A 16,526-nucleotide genomic window follows, 5' to 3' on the forward strand; every position below is an offset into this window, starting at 1 on the left:
AGATAAATAAATAAACAAATGCTGCTTTTCTGCTTCTGCAGAGGGTACCGGGAAATGCTCGCATTCAAAAGACGTCTCCACTTTGAGGGTGAGCAGAGCCGCGAATGAGAGGAAGGAGGAGAGAAGTACGTTATCGTACCGAGCAAGCAGACTTGTCAGAGGAGGTGAGAAAGGGTGGTTTGATTGTGCTGAAAAGAAAGATGAAGAAGCAAGGAAGAGACAGAGAAGGAATATGTGATTAGATTTGGTAGAGCCACAGAAGCTGTCTTTTAGCTGAATTGGAGGCCTGCGTTATAATGGGGAAGAATGGGCATTGGCTGAGGGCTCTAATAGGGCCTTCAGAGAGGATTCAAGGGTTCAGAACAAATCCTCCGTCACAATGGAGCACAGGTCTCCACCAAGCCGGTCCAGGCTCAGCCCATCTCACTACATTTAATTATACTGGCAGTGAGGCATTTGACTCACACAACAGCTCGCCTCAAAACAACTTCAGCCCGCTGCAGCCTGGCAGGACAAGATTTCCATGCAGAAAAAAAATGTCATTTACAATACCTTGCAAATGCTATTTAAAGAGGGATGGCAGGTGTTTTACACCGCGGAGCGGGAAAACCCTGATTAGACTCGAGGCCTGGGTCTGTCAATGGGTGAATATTGTCCATATAAGAGCTTTCTTTAGGTATTCTAGCTTTCTCCCAAAAAACAAAAACTCAGGCTATGTTGGGTAATTATCTTTCTGTGTCTACGGACTAGTAACTTGCAACTTTGGTGAAGATTTGCCGACGCTCACAGATGTAAGATATGAACAAAGAGGTAAATTACAGATCTTAAAAGTTATTATTCAACTGAACGTTTAATCAGCTATAAATGCAACCCCCCCCCCCCAAAAAAAAACCAAACCTCTTTTTAAACTCTAAATGTCAAATCAATCCAAATTCAAGTCAATTCATTGCATCAGTTTCACACACCATACTTGAATGAAATTAACCATTTCCGTCAACAAAAACAACCAAACATTTGATTTAATGTGGTTCTGAAGAAAGTACACTAAGATGCGTGTTCATGCAAAAAGATCATCGCTGGATATCAACTAAGATTGTGTCAATACACATTTTATCTTAACTTGTGGCTAGAAATGGCTTATTATAAGCGCCCAATGATTTAAAGAGGCCATATTATGTCAAATGTACTTTCTAAAGGTTTTCCATCAGTAGTAATTGTCTCCATACCTGGAATGACGCCCCAGAAGTGAAGAAAGTGTGTCCTCTCTCTCCCTGGATTGTTCCAGGTTTTAAAGTTTGTGTTGCTCCAACGAGCCAATCAGAAATCAAACCCTATATAGTAGGGCTGGGTGATATGGCCTCAAATCAATATCAGGATACATTGAGCAGTTCACCTCGATAACGATAAATGAACGATAACGACTCCACTGTGCAAAAAAATGTTTGTCCACTGGATGTAGCAGTTATATCGATAGTATGACGCCCCTGGAACTATTTATTGCCACTTTAAAGGACCGTAAAACGACACTGTCTGAAAATAAATGAAGAAAATACAAATGAAGTACTTTCAGTTGTTGATGTATTGAAGAGCTGATGAGCACAGATGACTTGAAACGAGAAGATTAGACCGTGACTTCGTCTGTAATTCACCTGAAAACAGGGGATTTCTCCACAGTGACATGAAAAAAGACCTTCTAACCTAATTCTCCTGAAAGAACTTACATATTTTGTGTGTAAAGTGACTTTTCACGTCCAGCCTGACGGACAGCTGCGCGGCGCTACACGGCTACCAACTACTGGGTTGTGTCTCCTCATACCAATTGGAGCCAATGTTGAAGGCCTTCAGATCCTCCTTGATAGTGACTTTCCACCGCTTGGTTGGTCTGCCTTTGGGCCGCGGTCCCGTGGCCAATTCACCAAACAGTATCTTCTTTGGCAGCCTGTTGTCAGGCATATGGCATGTGTGTCCAAGCCAATGCAATCTGGAGGTTCTCACCATTGTGGCCACTGTGGGTAATTTGGCACGGTTTAGCACTTCAGTGTTAGTTATTGTATGCCACCAGTAGATACCCATGATCTGCCTGAGGCACCTCTGATGGAACACCTCAAGTTGGTGGAGATGTTTATGAAGGGTAGCAAGTTTCGACACCATATAGCAGGACAGACAGGATAATATATCTGTACGCAGTGAGCTTTGTTTTCAGAGAGACCTGCCCGTTTCCATGCATGGCTTTGGTGAGCACTGAAGATTCCTGTTGCAGAGGGAATGCGCTTTTTGATTTCCACATCCAGGCATGCTGTGTCTGTGACTATTCCTCCCAGGTATGTGAACTGGCTGGCTGTTTTTCAAGCGGTGCCATTGAGGGTTGTGGGCTCTACATTGTCAGTGTGAGGCTGATGGAGAACTTCAGTCTCAGTGACATCGCTAATTTTCCTAAATTTCGGTATTGGGAAATATGGTGTGATCGGGGATTTAGCCAATCCCAATCAAGATAGGCCCTCCATTTGACTCCTCCCACAATTAGGCAGCTCTGCTCTGACACATGGCACCACGAGAGGAAGTACTTCCTCCTCTTCCTAAGATGGGCATGTGTGGGCGGAGCCAGTCCAGCTCACACAGACTCTGATTGCAGCGCCTATGATCCAATATTCAAATGGAGGAAAAGCTGGATTTGGGGCAATAAACCTTGCATACAATTTTTGGGACAAACGAGACCATGTGAAAGTGTTGGAAAAACTGCATAATATGACCCCATTTTACAAAGTTGATAACACCACAAGAAATGCTGAATCCTGCTAATGCAGTTTTCAGCAAAATCTTAAAATGACAACAGCTTCTAAAAGAAGAAAAGCTTAAAAACCTACAAATTGTCTCAAAAATACTGAAAAAAATAGTGAAACCACTAAAATTCAGTACACAGTCACTCAAAAATGTACTTTAAATCTGAAGTCAAGTAGTTTTTCAAGGCCTCCATTTACATCATTACTTCCAAAACAGCAATCCCGATGAAAATTAACATTCCCCCTTAAAACACTCATTTAAAATAACTTATCAGGGGATGTGAACTCTGGGTGTGATATTTCATGGCTGAGTGACTTTAATGTAATATTTGCTTAGTCCGGTCTCTCCTCAGAGCTACATATGTTGCATTGCGCGTGCCTGAAGGAGGAGAATGGTCCATTTAACTGGCCCCATTTAGCCTCGCCTCACTGTTGTTTGGCCAACCCATTGTGTGAAAATGATACCTGCAGGTAGCAGGAGGGAGAAAGAGAGACTGACGGAGAGCCATAAAAACGAGGTGGATGGCAACTTTCAGGGTCACCTTGAAAGCACAATAGAGACATAGACATTCATTCTAAAGAGGAGCTTTGCTGACACATATTTTATTCCCACAGAGAAAAATTGATTTGACCTTTAATTCATAATTATGCATCTTAAAACTCAGAAAAGACATAAACCCAGTGAAATGCATCTTAAAGTTTCAAATACGTCACTGAAGGTAATCCTTCAAACCAGCACAAAATGCTTCATGCACCACGTACTTGCTCAACTCCGCTGCTCATCCCACAAAAGCGTCATTACAAATGAAACGGATATGAACAGGTTTTCTATGATTTATTATTGAGGAGCATTGAGACATTACAAAAATATTCCAAACATAATTTGCCTTACCTTCGTGCTTCATTTGCCAACACTGTTGCGAGCAGCTTGTTAGGATTTTAACCAATAATAGTAGAATGCAGTAATGTGTTAATATATTTGGGCGTTTGTTTTAAAGAACTTTATAATATCATAGAGGGTAAGTTGCTTTTCTTAGAACTCGTTCTTATGGGTTGTCACTGTGGTCATGTGGGGAAATACAACACTTGGATAGGATAGCCCACCAATACACTGATTAAAGTATTCTACTAGATCTACTTCAAACATAGAACTTTTAGCATAATTTATTCATACTGCTCAAACAAGATTGTTCTTTGTTTGAAGCCAATTACTTAAAATCAAGGTGAAGTGAACATAGTGTGTTTCCTGTCTCAGGATCCTAAGATCATCTGTATAAACTGGAGTGTATATTTGATGGATTATTCCAAGTCAATATTCCACTATTAAAGCAATATCCTCTGCTTTTTTGTATATCTCCATTCTATCCCTCTGTGGTGTTTGTGAATTCTGACAGCTTATGGGTACCGTAGTATTTGTTGTTTTGAAATACAGAATGAGACACAGTAAAGATATAAAGACTGTTTTTTTTTGTTTTGTGGAGGAATTTAAAAAAATTGGCCTACATTTCTCAAACTAATCATGTTTTTAATCAAATTCACTGTCTTGTATTTTACAATAGATATATTTGTGTAAAGATATTAATTGGAATTTTTATTGCTGTTTTCCCAGATTCAATTCAGTTGAATTCACTTCTGCTCAGATTAATTTCTGTCAGAGTGTTATTGCTACTGGGTTTTCTCAAATATTTCCATCATCAATCAGAAGGTAACTACGTGCAGCAAAACCATTTTTCCAGACGTAACACACAAATTGCAATCCAAATACAACGACACGGAATCACTGACAAGTCGGATGCATGATAGGAAGCAATCAACACCATTTCCACGACAGGTTTGTAAACACATCTCATAAAAAGCCCTGCAGTAACTTTTTCTTTTTGTTTTTCAGCATGGAGGAACTGGAAGGTTTGTCAGAGTTGTCAGATCGAGGAGTTCGAACATGCAGTACGGGAGCGTGATTTCATCTTCGTCTTGACCCTCGGCGAACACATTTCCACACACCCTCACATGTTCACTTTGACTGCATGTTTTACAGAGCTGAAGGCTTTTACCTTCAGAGGACCGGAGGAAAATCAATGTTGCCTGCTCTTTAAAAAAAAACCAATTCGCAGTAGTGGAGTTTCTCAGGGGGGGCCGGGGGCGAGCTCAACGCTGCCACTCACTGATGCCTTACAGCCATCACTTTCCATGCACTGCCACGAAGTCTATACCGCTCCTCGACGAACCAAGGAAAGATTACCGATAAGCCTATTTTTTGTGTGTTTCTTTCACTCTCAGAGTTTATGGCAGATGCTCGGGTGCAATTTACTGTAAGTCTGATTGTGCGGCGTTCTCTATGAAAGAGCTGAAATTACCAGCACGTCTGGTGCTGCACAGCGCCTTGCGCTCGCCTTACACACACAAAACAAAGCAGGTTATCTTGTTACCCTGGGCATACAGGTGGAAACGCATTATTTCACCCAACGACTAGCCCTCCCATTATCCTCTGACTCACACTGGCAAGAAGAGTAATCACACTCTGCTTTGTACATCACCACACTTCATCAGCAGCCATCTGCGAGTGGCTAAGAGTCTGAGGAGAGTTCTCTATCGGGGCATAATTTAAAACCAGAGTGCTCAGTAATCCGTGGAAGAAAAGTTATGCAGGGAAAGAGCCGCAGGCCAAAATGAAGAGGATTACAGACGGATTACCTGTGTTCTGACTCGTGGATGGAGAATATGACTCCCGACGTGGAGGACTTCTGCTGGATGGAGGCCAGGAAGGTAAACTCACTTTTACTCCTGAACAGCTGTACCACTTTTTCTGTGATGTGTGCCGGGGCGTGAACTGCTCTCCCAACATCTGAAGGAGTAAAAAAAATCAAATGGAAAGAAAATTATAAGCTTGTGTAAACTCTTGACAGAGGGCGATGCGCTTCACTGCTCCCCCCCCTTACACACACACACACACACACACACACACACACACACACACACACACACACACACACACACACACACACACACACACACACACACACACACACACACACAACTTGCCAAAACCAGAAACAACATATTAAGAGAGCTAATCACAGATGGCAAAACACAAGTAAAGACCTTTACGTAGGGCTGCTCAATGAATCGAATGATAATCGTGATGACGATTTTGGCTCCAGACGATCAGAAAATTCATTTTGGCGAGGAAAAACGATTATGTGGTGCGTTTCCAGTGCAGCCTCCACAGACAGGAAATGACGGCACATTGAATAGAAATGCACAGGCGTGAGGATCATTACGGTAAGTTGCTGCTTTTAAACTTCCCAAAAACATTCTGAATGTATGGTTTCTTACCTGTGTTCGCCATTGACATACCAGCCACAAGCTAGAATACACTGATGATGATAACAGCGTGTTTAACCAGTGCTTTAGGTTACGTGTCATTTTAAAGCTAAGTAATACTGATGGTGGCAAGCATTAAAACACTGCAGGGTTAACTAGTTTCAGTTCATAATGTAAAGTAACTACGTATATCTGATGGGTGAAACAGTTTGTAAAAAGTACAGTAATCAATAAATCCTCCATGCAGTAGCTAATGCATTGCAATGAAGTAGAAAACATGTTTTGCTCAGCTTGTGAACGTTTACGAGATGCAAGGTTCTCACAGGACGGCCAAAGAATCAACATATAATGTAAAGCAACATGGTGCATTACTGTAGTTTATATTAGTATCTAAAAATTTTTATTTCTTGATTTCAAAAAATTGAGCAGTTTATTTTTTACTACTACAGTACAAGATATTTTTATATATCAAAACAGGAAAGTCTTTTTTTAAAAACATGTTCATCAATGCTGTTCCAAATTCAAAGACATAATCATGCAAATAATCATGATTTCAATATTGCCCAAAATAATCGTGATTATGATTTTTTCCATAAACGAGCAGCCTCACCTTTATGCTTTGAACATAGGTATGCATCGGTAGCACTTTTTTCCAAAACAAGTAGTGTATGAGTATTTGCATTTGAGTACTCACCTATACCAATAACGAGTACTTAGGCCACACACACATTCATTGTTTTCCACAGATGTTATTTGAACAACATTCCTACATTGTGATGTACTGAGACTCAAAATGATTCTTTTATGGCACTGTCACATGTAATGGAAGAACTGTTCAACAAAATCTTCATTATCAGAGTCTGTGTGTGTGTGTGTGTGTGTGTGTGTGTGTGTGTGTGTGTGTGTGTGTGTGTGTGTGTGTGTGTGTGTGTGTGTGTGTATAAATGCAACAAGTGTTCATCTCAGCAACTGAGTTCCATGTTCTGCTTTCCTCTGGCTGTGAGGCGAGAGAGTTAACTCTGAAGTTGAGGACAACATTGGCCCGCGATAGAAGGTGGTCTCCCCTGTGTCTTCTGACCGCGGTCTGGACACCGGAGCAGGAAGGGTTAACACTTTGTCATAAACTGTACATATGGATGGAGCCAATCCGATCCAGTACAGGCATCAGGTTCTGATATGAATGTAATTCACGGATTGGACATGTCCGATACAACCTGCGGAGATTTCCGATCCGTGAAGCCTCGTCTGCTTCACTGTCTACTGAAATGACTCCATGTGTTTCCCTGCCGCTGCTCTGCTGGCTGGCTGCAAACTGTGGACTGGATTTCCTATATGGAGGCGGGTCTCAATGAGGCGTGGAGTAATGGGTCAGGAAATCCATTCCACAGTTTGCAGCCGGCGAGCAGGCTAACATAGTAGCACTGTGCCAACCAACGTTTCATGGCAATGTTTTGCTGTTTGGACAGATGTTCTGCTCAAATTACTGCAAAGCATCAACATGTATGTTTGCAAAGTAGTCCACGCTAAACTCCCTGAAAATAGTCCCAATTATTTGTGCTGCATTAAAGATGGAAACATTCTGTGTTGATAAAGAATTTCTCCAGGGATTAATAAAGTGATTGTGAGATTTTAAAGATAGAACTAGTTGATTATGAGATGATGACGTCACGCAGACCCCCAGGTTGTCCACATGAACAAAAACACTTTGTACTGTTTCTTTTTCTGACCTTCTACTAACCTCAAGTTGTCTTTTTAGAGAAGTTTATTACAGCCTCATATAAAATCAACAATAATGATAATAATAATAATGATTATTATAATAACAATAACAATAACAATAATAATAATAATAATAATAATAATAATAATAATAATAATAATAATAATAATAATAATAATAAAAAACAAACAGAGTGCCAGTATTGGAATCTGTATCAGTATTCTATCCAAATCCGGGGATCGGGATCGGAAGTGAAAAAACCTGGATCAGGGCTTCCCTAACCGTATATAGAAATATGTATAAGCAAAGAGTCCAAACTTTTCAAACTCATTCTTTCAGTGTTATACAAATTGAAGGAGCTCACGTTCAAGTTCAAACCATAAATCATTGACTTACTTCATGATGAAAAAAGTGATAGTGTAATAAAATGATTACACTAACATATTTTGCCTGTCCCACAATGTAATATTAAACCTTTTTAACTTTTGGGTTCAGTGTATTGTTACATTATTGACCAGTTATTACATTTGTGGCTTATTATATTTATTATTTCAATACATCGGGTAATAAATACATTTGGGTTTTATTACATTATATTATGACATTTTGGGTCGTTGTTACATTTCGGGCTCCAACAAGGCTTTTAGTGAATCTCTGCACCGGGAACATTCCTTATTAATTTTCATCACATAGATATTCACTACTATGTGAAGTTTTAATCAACCGTGTAGTTTTGTGTTGTAATGATATTGAAATGATCCATTCTCTCTGTTGGCTGCACTTTTCTTTCATCTTTACACCGACTCAACCCATAAGTCATTGAAAATAACATTCCTTTTGTTTTTATCACAAATCACATACTAATCGTATTTAGTGTTCAATAGAAGAGGCTTCTGCAGGTGGGTGGTTTGATGTATGAATGAATGAATGTACGTAGATAATTAGTTGTCAGGCTTTTTTCAATCATCTCTACAAGCTGAACAAATAGCTCAACTCCAAAAGAAAAAACGTGAACTTTTACACAGTTATGGAAAAACAAAGTCCTATTTTAGAACTATGATGGTCTTATTTCCTGTTGTATGCAAAAATCTGTGTCAGCAGTTTAAGAGAAAGGCAGAAGCAACAACATCCCCAAAATCAGAGTGAAAGAATGTATTTCACTTTTAATCTTACCAGCAAAACTTCCACAAGTTTTAGATTCATTAAAAAAACACTGAAACACCTGAAGGTTTTTTCTTACAGTATCTTTCATTTCGAGGATTTTTTTTCCCCCACTCTTTTTTATTATTACACACGTACATACATCTACAAGTAACATACAAAATCTACAAATATAAGCTTGCCAGGGGTGTCAAACATCAGGCACGTGGGTCAAAACCAGCCAGCAAGAGGCTCCGACACGCCCAAACCAGTGAGCACATTGTAAACATGTCGAAGCAAACATGGATGCTTTTTGAAACAAACTAAGAATACATGGCCAACACAACACAAAACAACACAACACAACACAACTCAATGCCGACAGTGATGCTGTGACGTGAATTTTTAAAAACGTACATAATGCAATGCTTATCGGAGTACATTTTTTTGACATTTCACTGTATTTTGCACCAGAAGGTTTCATTAAAATCGACTTTATGTTGAGATTGTTGGATGTTATTGTTTGGTTTTGTGAAAATATAGACATTTCATCCCATATACTCTGCCCCTCAACAAAGAAAACTATAAAGTTTAATTTTAAAAGTTAACAGGACACTATTTTATCGGTCCGGCCCACTCAAGGTGAAACTGCTGTATGTGGCCTCCCGGATCTAGAATCCAACTTGGGTCATCTTGGCCATGAGATTGATGTATATCAACTCAGAAACAATATTATCATGGTAAAAATGTCATCCTGTCCAGTTTTGACGAGGCTTGTTCTGCAGAAACGTTATGAAATAGAACAAAAAACAAATAAAACTGACAGATAACTGACACATCGTAGTAATGAAAAAAGATAAATTCAGTGAAACCCTATCATATTTTCACAAAACTAACTTGAACTAAAGTCACAGAGCTAATAATCCTTTTTCTTTGTAAATGTAATTATTTAGTTCATTCATATATAAAGCATCAAACAGTTTTTGTTCTACCAGATAGATGTGCATTTTTAATGTCTGATGAATTCACTTTCTATTGTTAAATATCAGAAGCTGGGTACTGAAATGTTCTTCAGCTGCGCTGACTGAAGCGGCTGCACCTCGAGAACTTCTACAAATCAAACCACAACTCCAGAGTTTGGTGGGTATTTTTTTAAAAAGGAAAACATGTTCGTGTTTCAGTTCTTCAGATCGGGCCGTGAAGAAATGTGACGTGGCTCCTGACTGGGTTCTACATCATTTGTTCTGAAGCTCTTTCATCAAGTACTGTTTGATTTGATTCATGGATCATTGTTCATCATTTTAGTCTTTTTAATGCTAGCATAGCTATTCTTATTTTCCAAATCTGTTTTGAAAATCAATTAATGCGAACTGAATCAAAATCTAAATCAAAACGACAGTGTTACAACTTTGATCTGTGTCGACTTCGAGCACTGGTTCGGTGAGATGAACGCATAATGTTCCGCTCATCTCAGACAATCAGCACAACAGCAGTGAAGTTCTAGAACTCCCAGCAGCACATGACAGACGATCCAGTCGGAAGTTGTCCGCCGTCGTGGCGGCACGAGGCTTTTAAACGTCCCCGGGGTGACGGTGGCCGGCCCGCCTGCCCTCGCAGCCCCGCTCATGGAGAGACTCTTCCTCCATCCCACCCAGCTCTTCCTACATGCATTCTCTCTTTCCAGTCAAAACATTGGATCTGTCGAGACGCCCGCCCTGTTCTGACAATACAGAGATACCGTTTCATCTCGAGTAGTTTTCACACATCTGACAACCTGAGAGAAGAAGCGGTGCATTCAGCTTTTCTTCCAGTTCCTACAGTGTTTCAATCACGCAGCAAATGCAGCCATCACTCCCTGTGCAAGTGTTTAATACAGTGGCGCTCGCTCTCTTCGCGACCATGATCGATGCCTGCAAATTGCAGTAATGATTCTCACTCAATACGAGGAGCAAACAAACCACAGCAGACTCGTATGGCGGTGCAAATGAGATTGACTGCAAACGAAGACAGGCGCTGAACTGTATTTCATCTGCGGCGATTAGCACGTTTCTCCCTCAGAGTAATGCCGGCAAGGGCCGACTCACGGTTCAGCTGGAGGGTGAAGCAAGTTCCGCCGCATGTGTGTGGGAATTACCATTAATTACACACCGCCAGTTTAAAGTCTCACATTTCTGATATTGGTCAGTCTAAGCAGCAGAAGCAAAGGTCAGCATGCAGCTTTTCATGAGACGCATGCTCACATCTTTTTCTGAAAAATAACGAGGAGGATTTTAAAGGTTTGCTGTGAGATCATTTTGCATCTACATTTAATGAATACAGGTTTAAAACAGGTGAATGGGTCTAACATGGAAACCAACATAGTGAATGTGGGGAAACTGACTCATGAAAGAACAAATGTGATCAAAAACAAAACAAAACAAAACAAAACACCAAGCACCTGAAAAAGAGATTTCTTTCTACGCCTCCAAACCAATGGAAGTCTAAAAGGGATAAAAGATGCAAGTCGGTGAAAACAGTGTCTTTGTCTGGTAAAAACATTTCACGTATACGTGGCAATGTTATCAAATTGTTGTCCTTTTACATGGAAGCCTCAGAAACTCAGAAAGAAAAATTAGGACATCGATTTAGGCAGCGAGTCGTCCAGCCATCATTTGGACGGTCCATTTTCAGAAATGACAGCCGAAAAAATGGTGGACATCTAAAATATGTGTATAATGTCGATCTCTACTTGTCACCGTCTAACTTTTGCTTAAATTTATTTATTTTTTGCCAAAATATAGCAAATGACCGGCTCGAGTGCACAACTCACAACTGAGTGCTGGTTTGTATTACGCCAGTAACGAGCAACATGATTGGTCAATTCATATCATGTGGAAGATACGTTGTGAAAGGCGGCTTTTGATTCGTTCGTAATTCTCTGACTCATCCTGATGCGTTCAAATGCTGAAGCAGAGAGGAGGAATCTGGACAAATTTTCCTTTCCGAGATGCTGTGGAATTCTATCAGCAGAATCCACACCGGTGGGACGAATTATACCAAATGTTGTTACATGTTTGGATTACGTACATCATTCATGCTCTTCATTGAAGATTAAAATATTCTTTGCTGGGAAAATGCTGATTTTGATATAAGTGTTGACAATCATGCTTGTTCCATCACCAGTTTAATTATGTGTGACTGTGACATTCTAAAGTCTTGGGACTGAGCTATAGGAGGCCTGCAGAGAACAAATAAGATCCATTATTCAATTAAAAACTAATAAGAGGAGAAGAGAAACTATTTCAGAGTTCAGAGTCGACAAGGCGAGGCAAACCAAGGCAAATGTATTTATAGAGCATCATTCAAACACAGGGCAATTCAAAGTGCTTCACAAAGAAACATTTCACAGACAAAAAGGATATATTAATAAAAGAATTACATTAAAGCTTTAAAAGAAATGAAAGAAAAATGAATACAATTAATGAATATAGTGAAAATTTGAATAAATAAGGTAAGATATTTATTAAGATAAATTTAATAAAGTAAGTAACGTTTTTATTCAAAAGCCAGAGCTAATAAGAATGTTTTAAGTCATGATTTAAAAGAAGTGAGTGTTTCAGCATCTTCAAGTTTGTTCCACAGGTGAGGAGGTAGGAACTAAAAGCTGCTTCACCTTGTTTCTTCTGACGGGAGGAACACTAGTAAGTAAGTGGTGTAGAAGAGTGAACCTCTTCCTGAGGACCTCAGAGGTCTGAATTAAGGAAGAGCGAGTCCACCACTATCTCTATCTGTATCTGGTCAACCATCTAAATGATCTGAATCTGTACTCGGAGTGGGTGGGGCCTAAACTGGATGTGGGCGTGGTTCAAGTGAAACTGGGTGGTGCTTAAATCAGTGCATTATTTTAAGTCTGAAATTGATATGATTGATCAGAAGTTGCTTTATTTGTTGTTTATTTGAAAACTATTAACAGAACAGCCTCAGAATTGAGAATCAATGTTTTATATATATTGTATAGTATATACAGTATATAAAGCTTAATTTGTAACATTTATAATATTTATTTATATGAACAGCCATATACAATAAACTAAGCGCAAGCAGACGGTAAAAAAAAAAAAAACCCGACTGAAGTGGAGGCAGTGACGATGCGACGAGTCGTTTTCAGCTCTGTCTTGTCTAATGCACCGTGTACGTTACCAAACAAGTTCACCAAGTAACTTTAAATATCATACAAACTGAAATAGAGAGTTCAGTCACTGTGTGTGTGTGTGTGTGTGTGTGTGTGTGTGTGTGTGTGTGTGTGTGTGTGTGTGTGTGTGTGTGTGTGTGTGTGTGTGTGTGTGTGTGTGAGAGAGAGAGAGTGGAGCACAGCTCTGGCTGCAAAGATGTGTGTGTGGAGGGGCGGGCTCAGTGTGTGACTGGCCAATCACAGAGCGTGAAGACAGTCAGTTACCAGATGAGGATATCCGTCAGGAAATTCGTGCTCGTCCGTTTACTGGTTTGAAACCAGTATCTGACTGTGAATTGGTGTAATGTGCTCCACCCTCAGTGTGGTGGTGTAATGTGCTCCACCCTCAGTGTGGTGGTGTAATGTGCTCCACCCTCAGTGTGGTGGTGTAATGTGCTCCACCCTCAGTGAATTGGTGTAATGTGCTCCACCCTCAGTGTGGTGGTGTAATGTGCTCTACCCTCAGTGAATTGGTGTAATGTGCTCCACCCTCAGTGTGGTGGTGTAATGTGCTCCACCCTCAGTGTGGTGGTGTAATGTGCTCCACCCTCAGTGTATTGGTGTAATGTGCTCCACCCTCAGTGTGGTGGTGTAATGTGCTCCACTCTCAGTGTGGTGGTGTAATGTGCTCCACCCTCAGTGTGGTGGTGTAATGTGCTCCACTCTCAGTGTGGTGGTGCAATGTGCTCCACCCTCAGTGTGGTGGTGTAATGTGCTCTACCCTCAGTGTATTGGTGTAATGTGCTCCACCCTCAGTGTGGTGGTGTAATGTGCTCCACCCTCAGTGTGGTGATGTAATGTGCTCCACCCTCAGTGTGGTGGTGTAATGTGCTCTACCCTCAGTGTATTGGTGTAATGTGCTCCACCCTCAGTGTGGTGGTGTAATGTGCTCCACCCTCAGTGTGGTGGTGTAATGTGCTCCACTCTCAGTGTGGTGGTGTAATGCGCTCCACCCCCAGTGTATTGGTGTAATGTGCTCCACTCTCAGTGTGGTGGTGTAATGTGCTCCACCCTCAGTGTGGTGGTGTAATGTGCTCCACCCTCAGTGTGGTGATGTAATGTGCTCCACCCTCAGTGTGGTGGTGTAATGTGCTCTACCCTCAGTGTATTGGTGTAATGTGCTCCACCCTCAGTGTGGTGGTGTAATGTGCTCCACCCTCAGTGTGGTGGTGTAATGTGCTCCACTCTCAGTGTGGTGGTGTAATGCGCTCCACCCCCAGTGTATTGGTGTAATGTGCTCCACTCTCAGTGTGGTGGTGTAATGTGCTCCACCCTCAGTGTGGTGGTGTAATGTGCTCCACTCTCAGTGTGGTGGTGTAATGTGCTCCACTCTCAGTGTGGTGGTGTAATGTGCTCCACCCTCAATGTGGTGGTGTAATGTGCTCCACTCTCAGTGTGGTGGTGTAATGTGCTCCACCCTCAATGTGGTGGTGTAATGTGCTCCACTCTCAGTGTGGTGGTGTAATGTGCTCCACCCTCAATGTGGTGGTGTAATGTGCTCCACTCTCAGTGTATTGGTGTAATGTGCTCCACCCTCAGTGTGGTGGTGTAATGTGCTCCACCCTCAGTGTGGTGGTGTAATGTGCTCCTCCCTCAGTGTGGTGGTGTAATGTGCTCCACCATCAGTGTGGTGGTGTAATGTGCTCCACCCTCAGTGTGGTGGTGTAATGTGCTCCACCATCAGTGTGGTGGTGTAATGTGCTCTACCCTCAGTGTGGTGGTGTAATGTGCTCCACCATCAGTGTGGTGGTGTAATGTGCTCCACCCTCAGTGTGTTGGTGTAATGTGCTCCACCATCAGTGTGGTGGTGTAATGTGCTCTACCCTCAGTGTGGTGGTGTAATGTGCTCTACCCTCAGTGTGGTGGTGTAGTGTGCTCCACCCTCAGTGTGGTGGTGTAATGTGCTCCACCCTCAGCATTGTGGATGAGCTGCAGTCTCAACACACCGTTATATAATAATAATAATAATCCAACCACCTGAAGATAAATGTTTCTCAGAATCTTGTTGAGTCAGAAATGTTTTAATTCTTCAATATTGTTCAGATGGCAGGAAGCTGATTCTGTTCTAGTCTTAATGTGGTTGTTGAATTGGAGGTGTGAGTCCAGAACTCCACCCAGATTTCTGCCTGACTTGATGTCCTGAGTGACCTGGAGTCCAGATGAGCTCTGACCTTTAACCTTTCTTCTTTGGGGCCAAAAGCAATGAGCTCAGTCTTGTCTGGGTGGAGTTGTAAGAAGTTCTGACATCCACTTATTAATTTCATGTATACATTTCCTCAGCCGGTGTAAGGGGGCGTGGTCATTCACTGACACTGATATATAGAGCTGTGTGTCGTCTATAGTTATGATCAGAGATGTTGTAACGTTCCTGATCTGAGCCAGTGGCAGCATGGAGATGTTAAATAAAAGGGGCTCAAGGATGGAGCCTTGAGGAACCCCACAAGTCATTTTAACTCACATTCATAATTATCTATTGACACAGAATAGTCGCCATCTTGCAAGTACAATTTAAACCAGCTTAGTGCAGTGGCGGAACTGCACCCATTGTTCCAGTGGGTCCAGCAGGATGTTGTGACCAACCGTGTCCAAAGCAGCACTAAGATCCAGTAACAGTAAAACTGAGACTCTGGCAGTGTCACTGCTCATTAAATGTAATTTAATAAGAGCTGTTTCAATGGTTTGACCAAAGTCCAGATTGGAAAACATTTAGCTCATTGTTTTGTGCCATAAAAGCATTCAGTTGTGTAAAAACGATCTTTTCAATAATCTTACTTAAGAAATGCAGGTTTGAAAAGGCCCGTAGTTACTAATTACTGAAGCATCCAGATTACTCTTTTTTTTTTTTTTTTAAAGAGGTTTGATAACGGCTGTCTTTAGAGTTTTTGGAAAAACGCCCATCTGAAGAGAGCTGTTGACTATCTGGACTACACCTGGAGCTAAACAGTTAAAAACATCTTAGTGTGCAGAGTGTGGAGGCTGCATGTTGTGGGTTTGAGGTGGTGAACAGTGTGGGTTAGTGCTGCTCAGTCTAACTGGGCAAAGTCTGCCAGATTAGACAGAACATCTTTGTGTGGAGGCTCAGGTGTTCCAATCGTAATCCTGAGCTCCACTGACTGACCCTTGGTCTGATCTGGGTCATTTGTTTGGTGAAATGGGATCAAAATCATGACAAGATGCATCTGATAACAGTTCAGGAGGAACTGATGGCGAGGGATTCCTCAGTCTGTCCACGACGCCAAACAAAGTACTGCAGTATTACCATGTTTGGTGATAGAAAGATTGTCTGGCCATTTTTTATTCTAGGTTTATACTGTACATGCAAAGCTTTTCTTTGCAGATGTCTTTTTTGGGCCTT

At 41.3% G+C, this 16,526-nt stretch overlaps 1 protein-coding gene across 1 annotated transcript in view; it reads right to left on the bottom strand.

The window, feature by feature from the left end:
* The window catches only part of LOC308132332 (protein kinase C-binding protein NELL1-like), a 446,993-nt gene that overhangs the window by 360,459 nt on the left and 70,008 nt on the right, over window positions 1-16,526 (bottom strand). Inside the window, 1 exon segment of the mRNA XM_080499395.1 lies at window positions 5,472-5,622. Within this exon segment, the coding sequence (XP_080355521.1) occupies window positions 5,472-5,622 (151 nt within the window).

The sequence above is a fragment of the Blennius ocellaris genome (assembly GCF_963422515.1).
Source record: "Blennius ocellaris genome assembly, chromosome: 1".
Lineage (NCBI taxonomy): Eukaryota > Metazoa > Chordata > Actinopteri > Blenniiformes > Blenniidae > Blennius > Blennius ocellaris.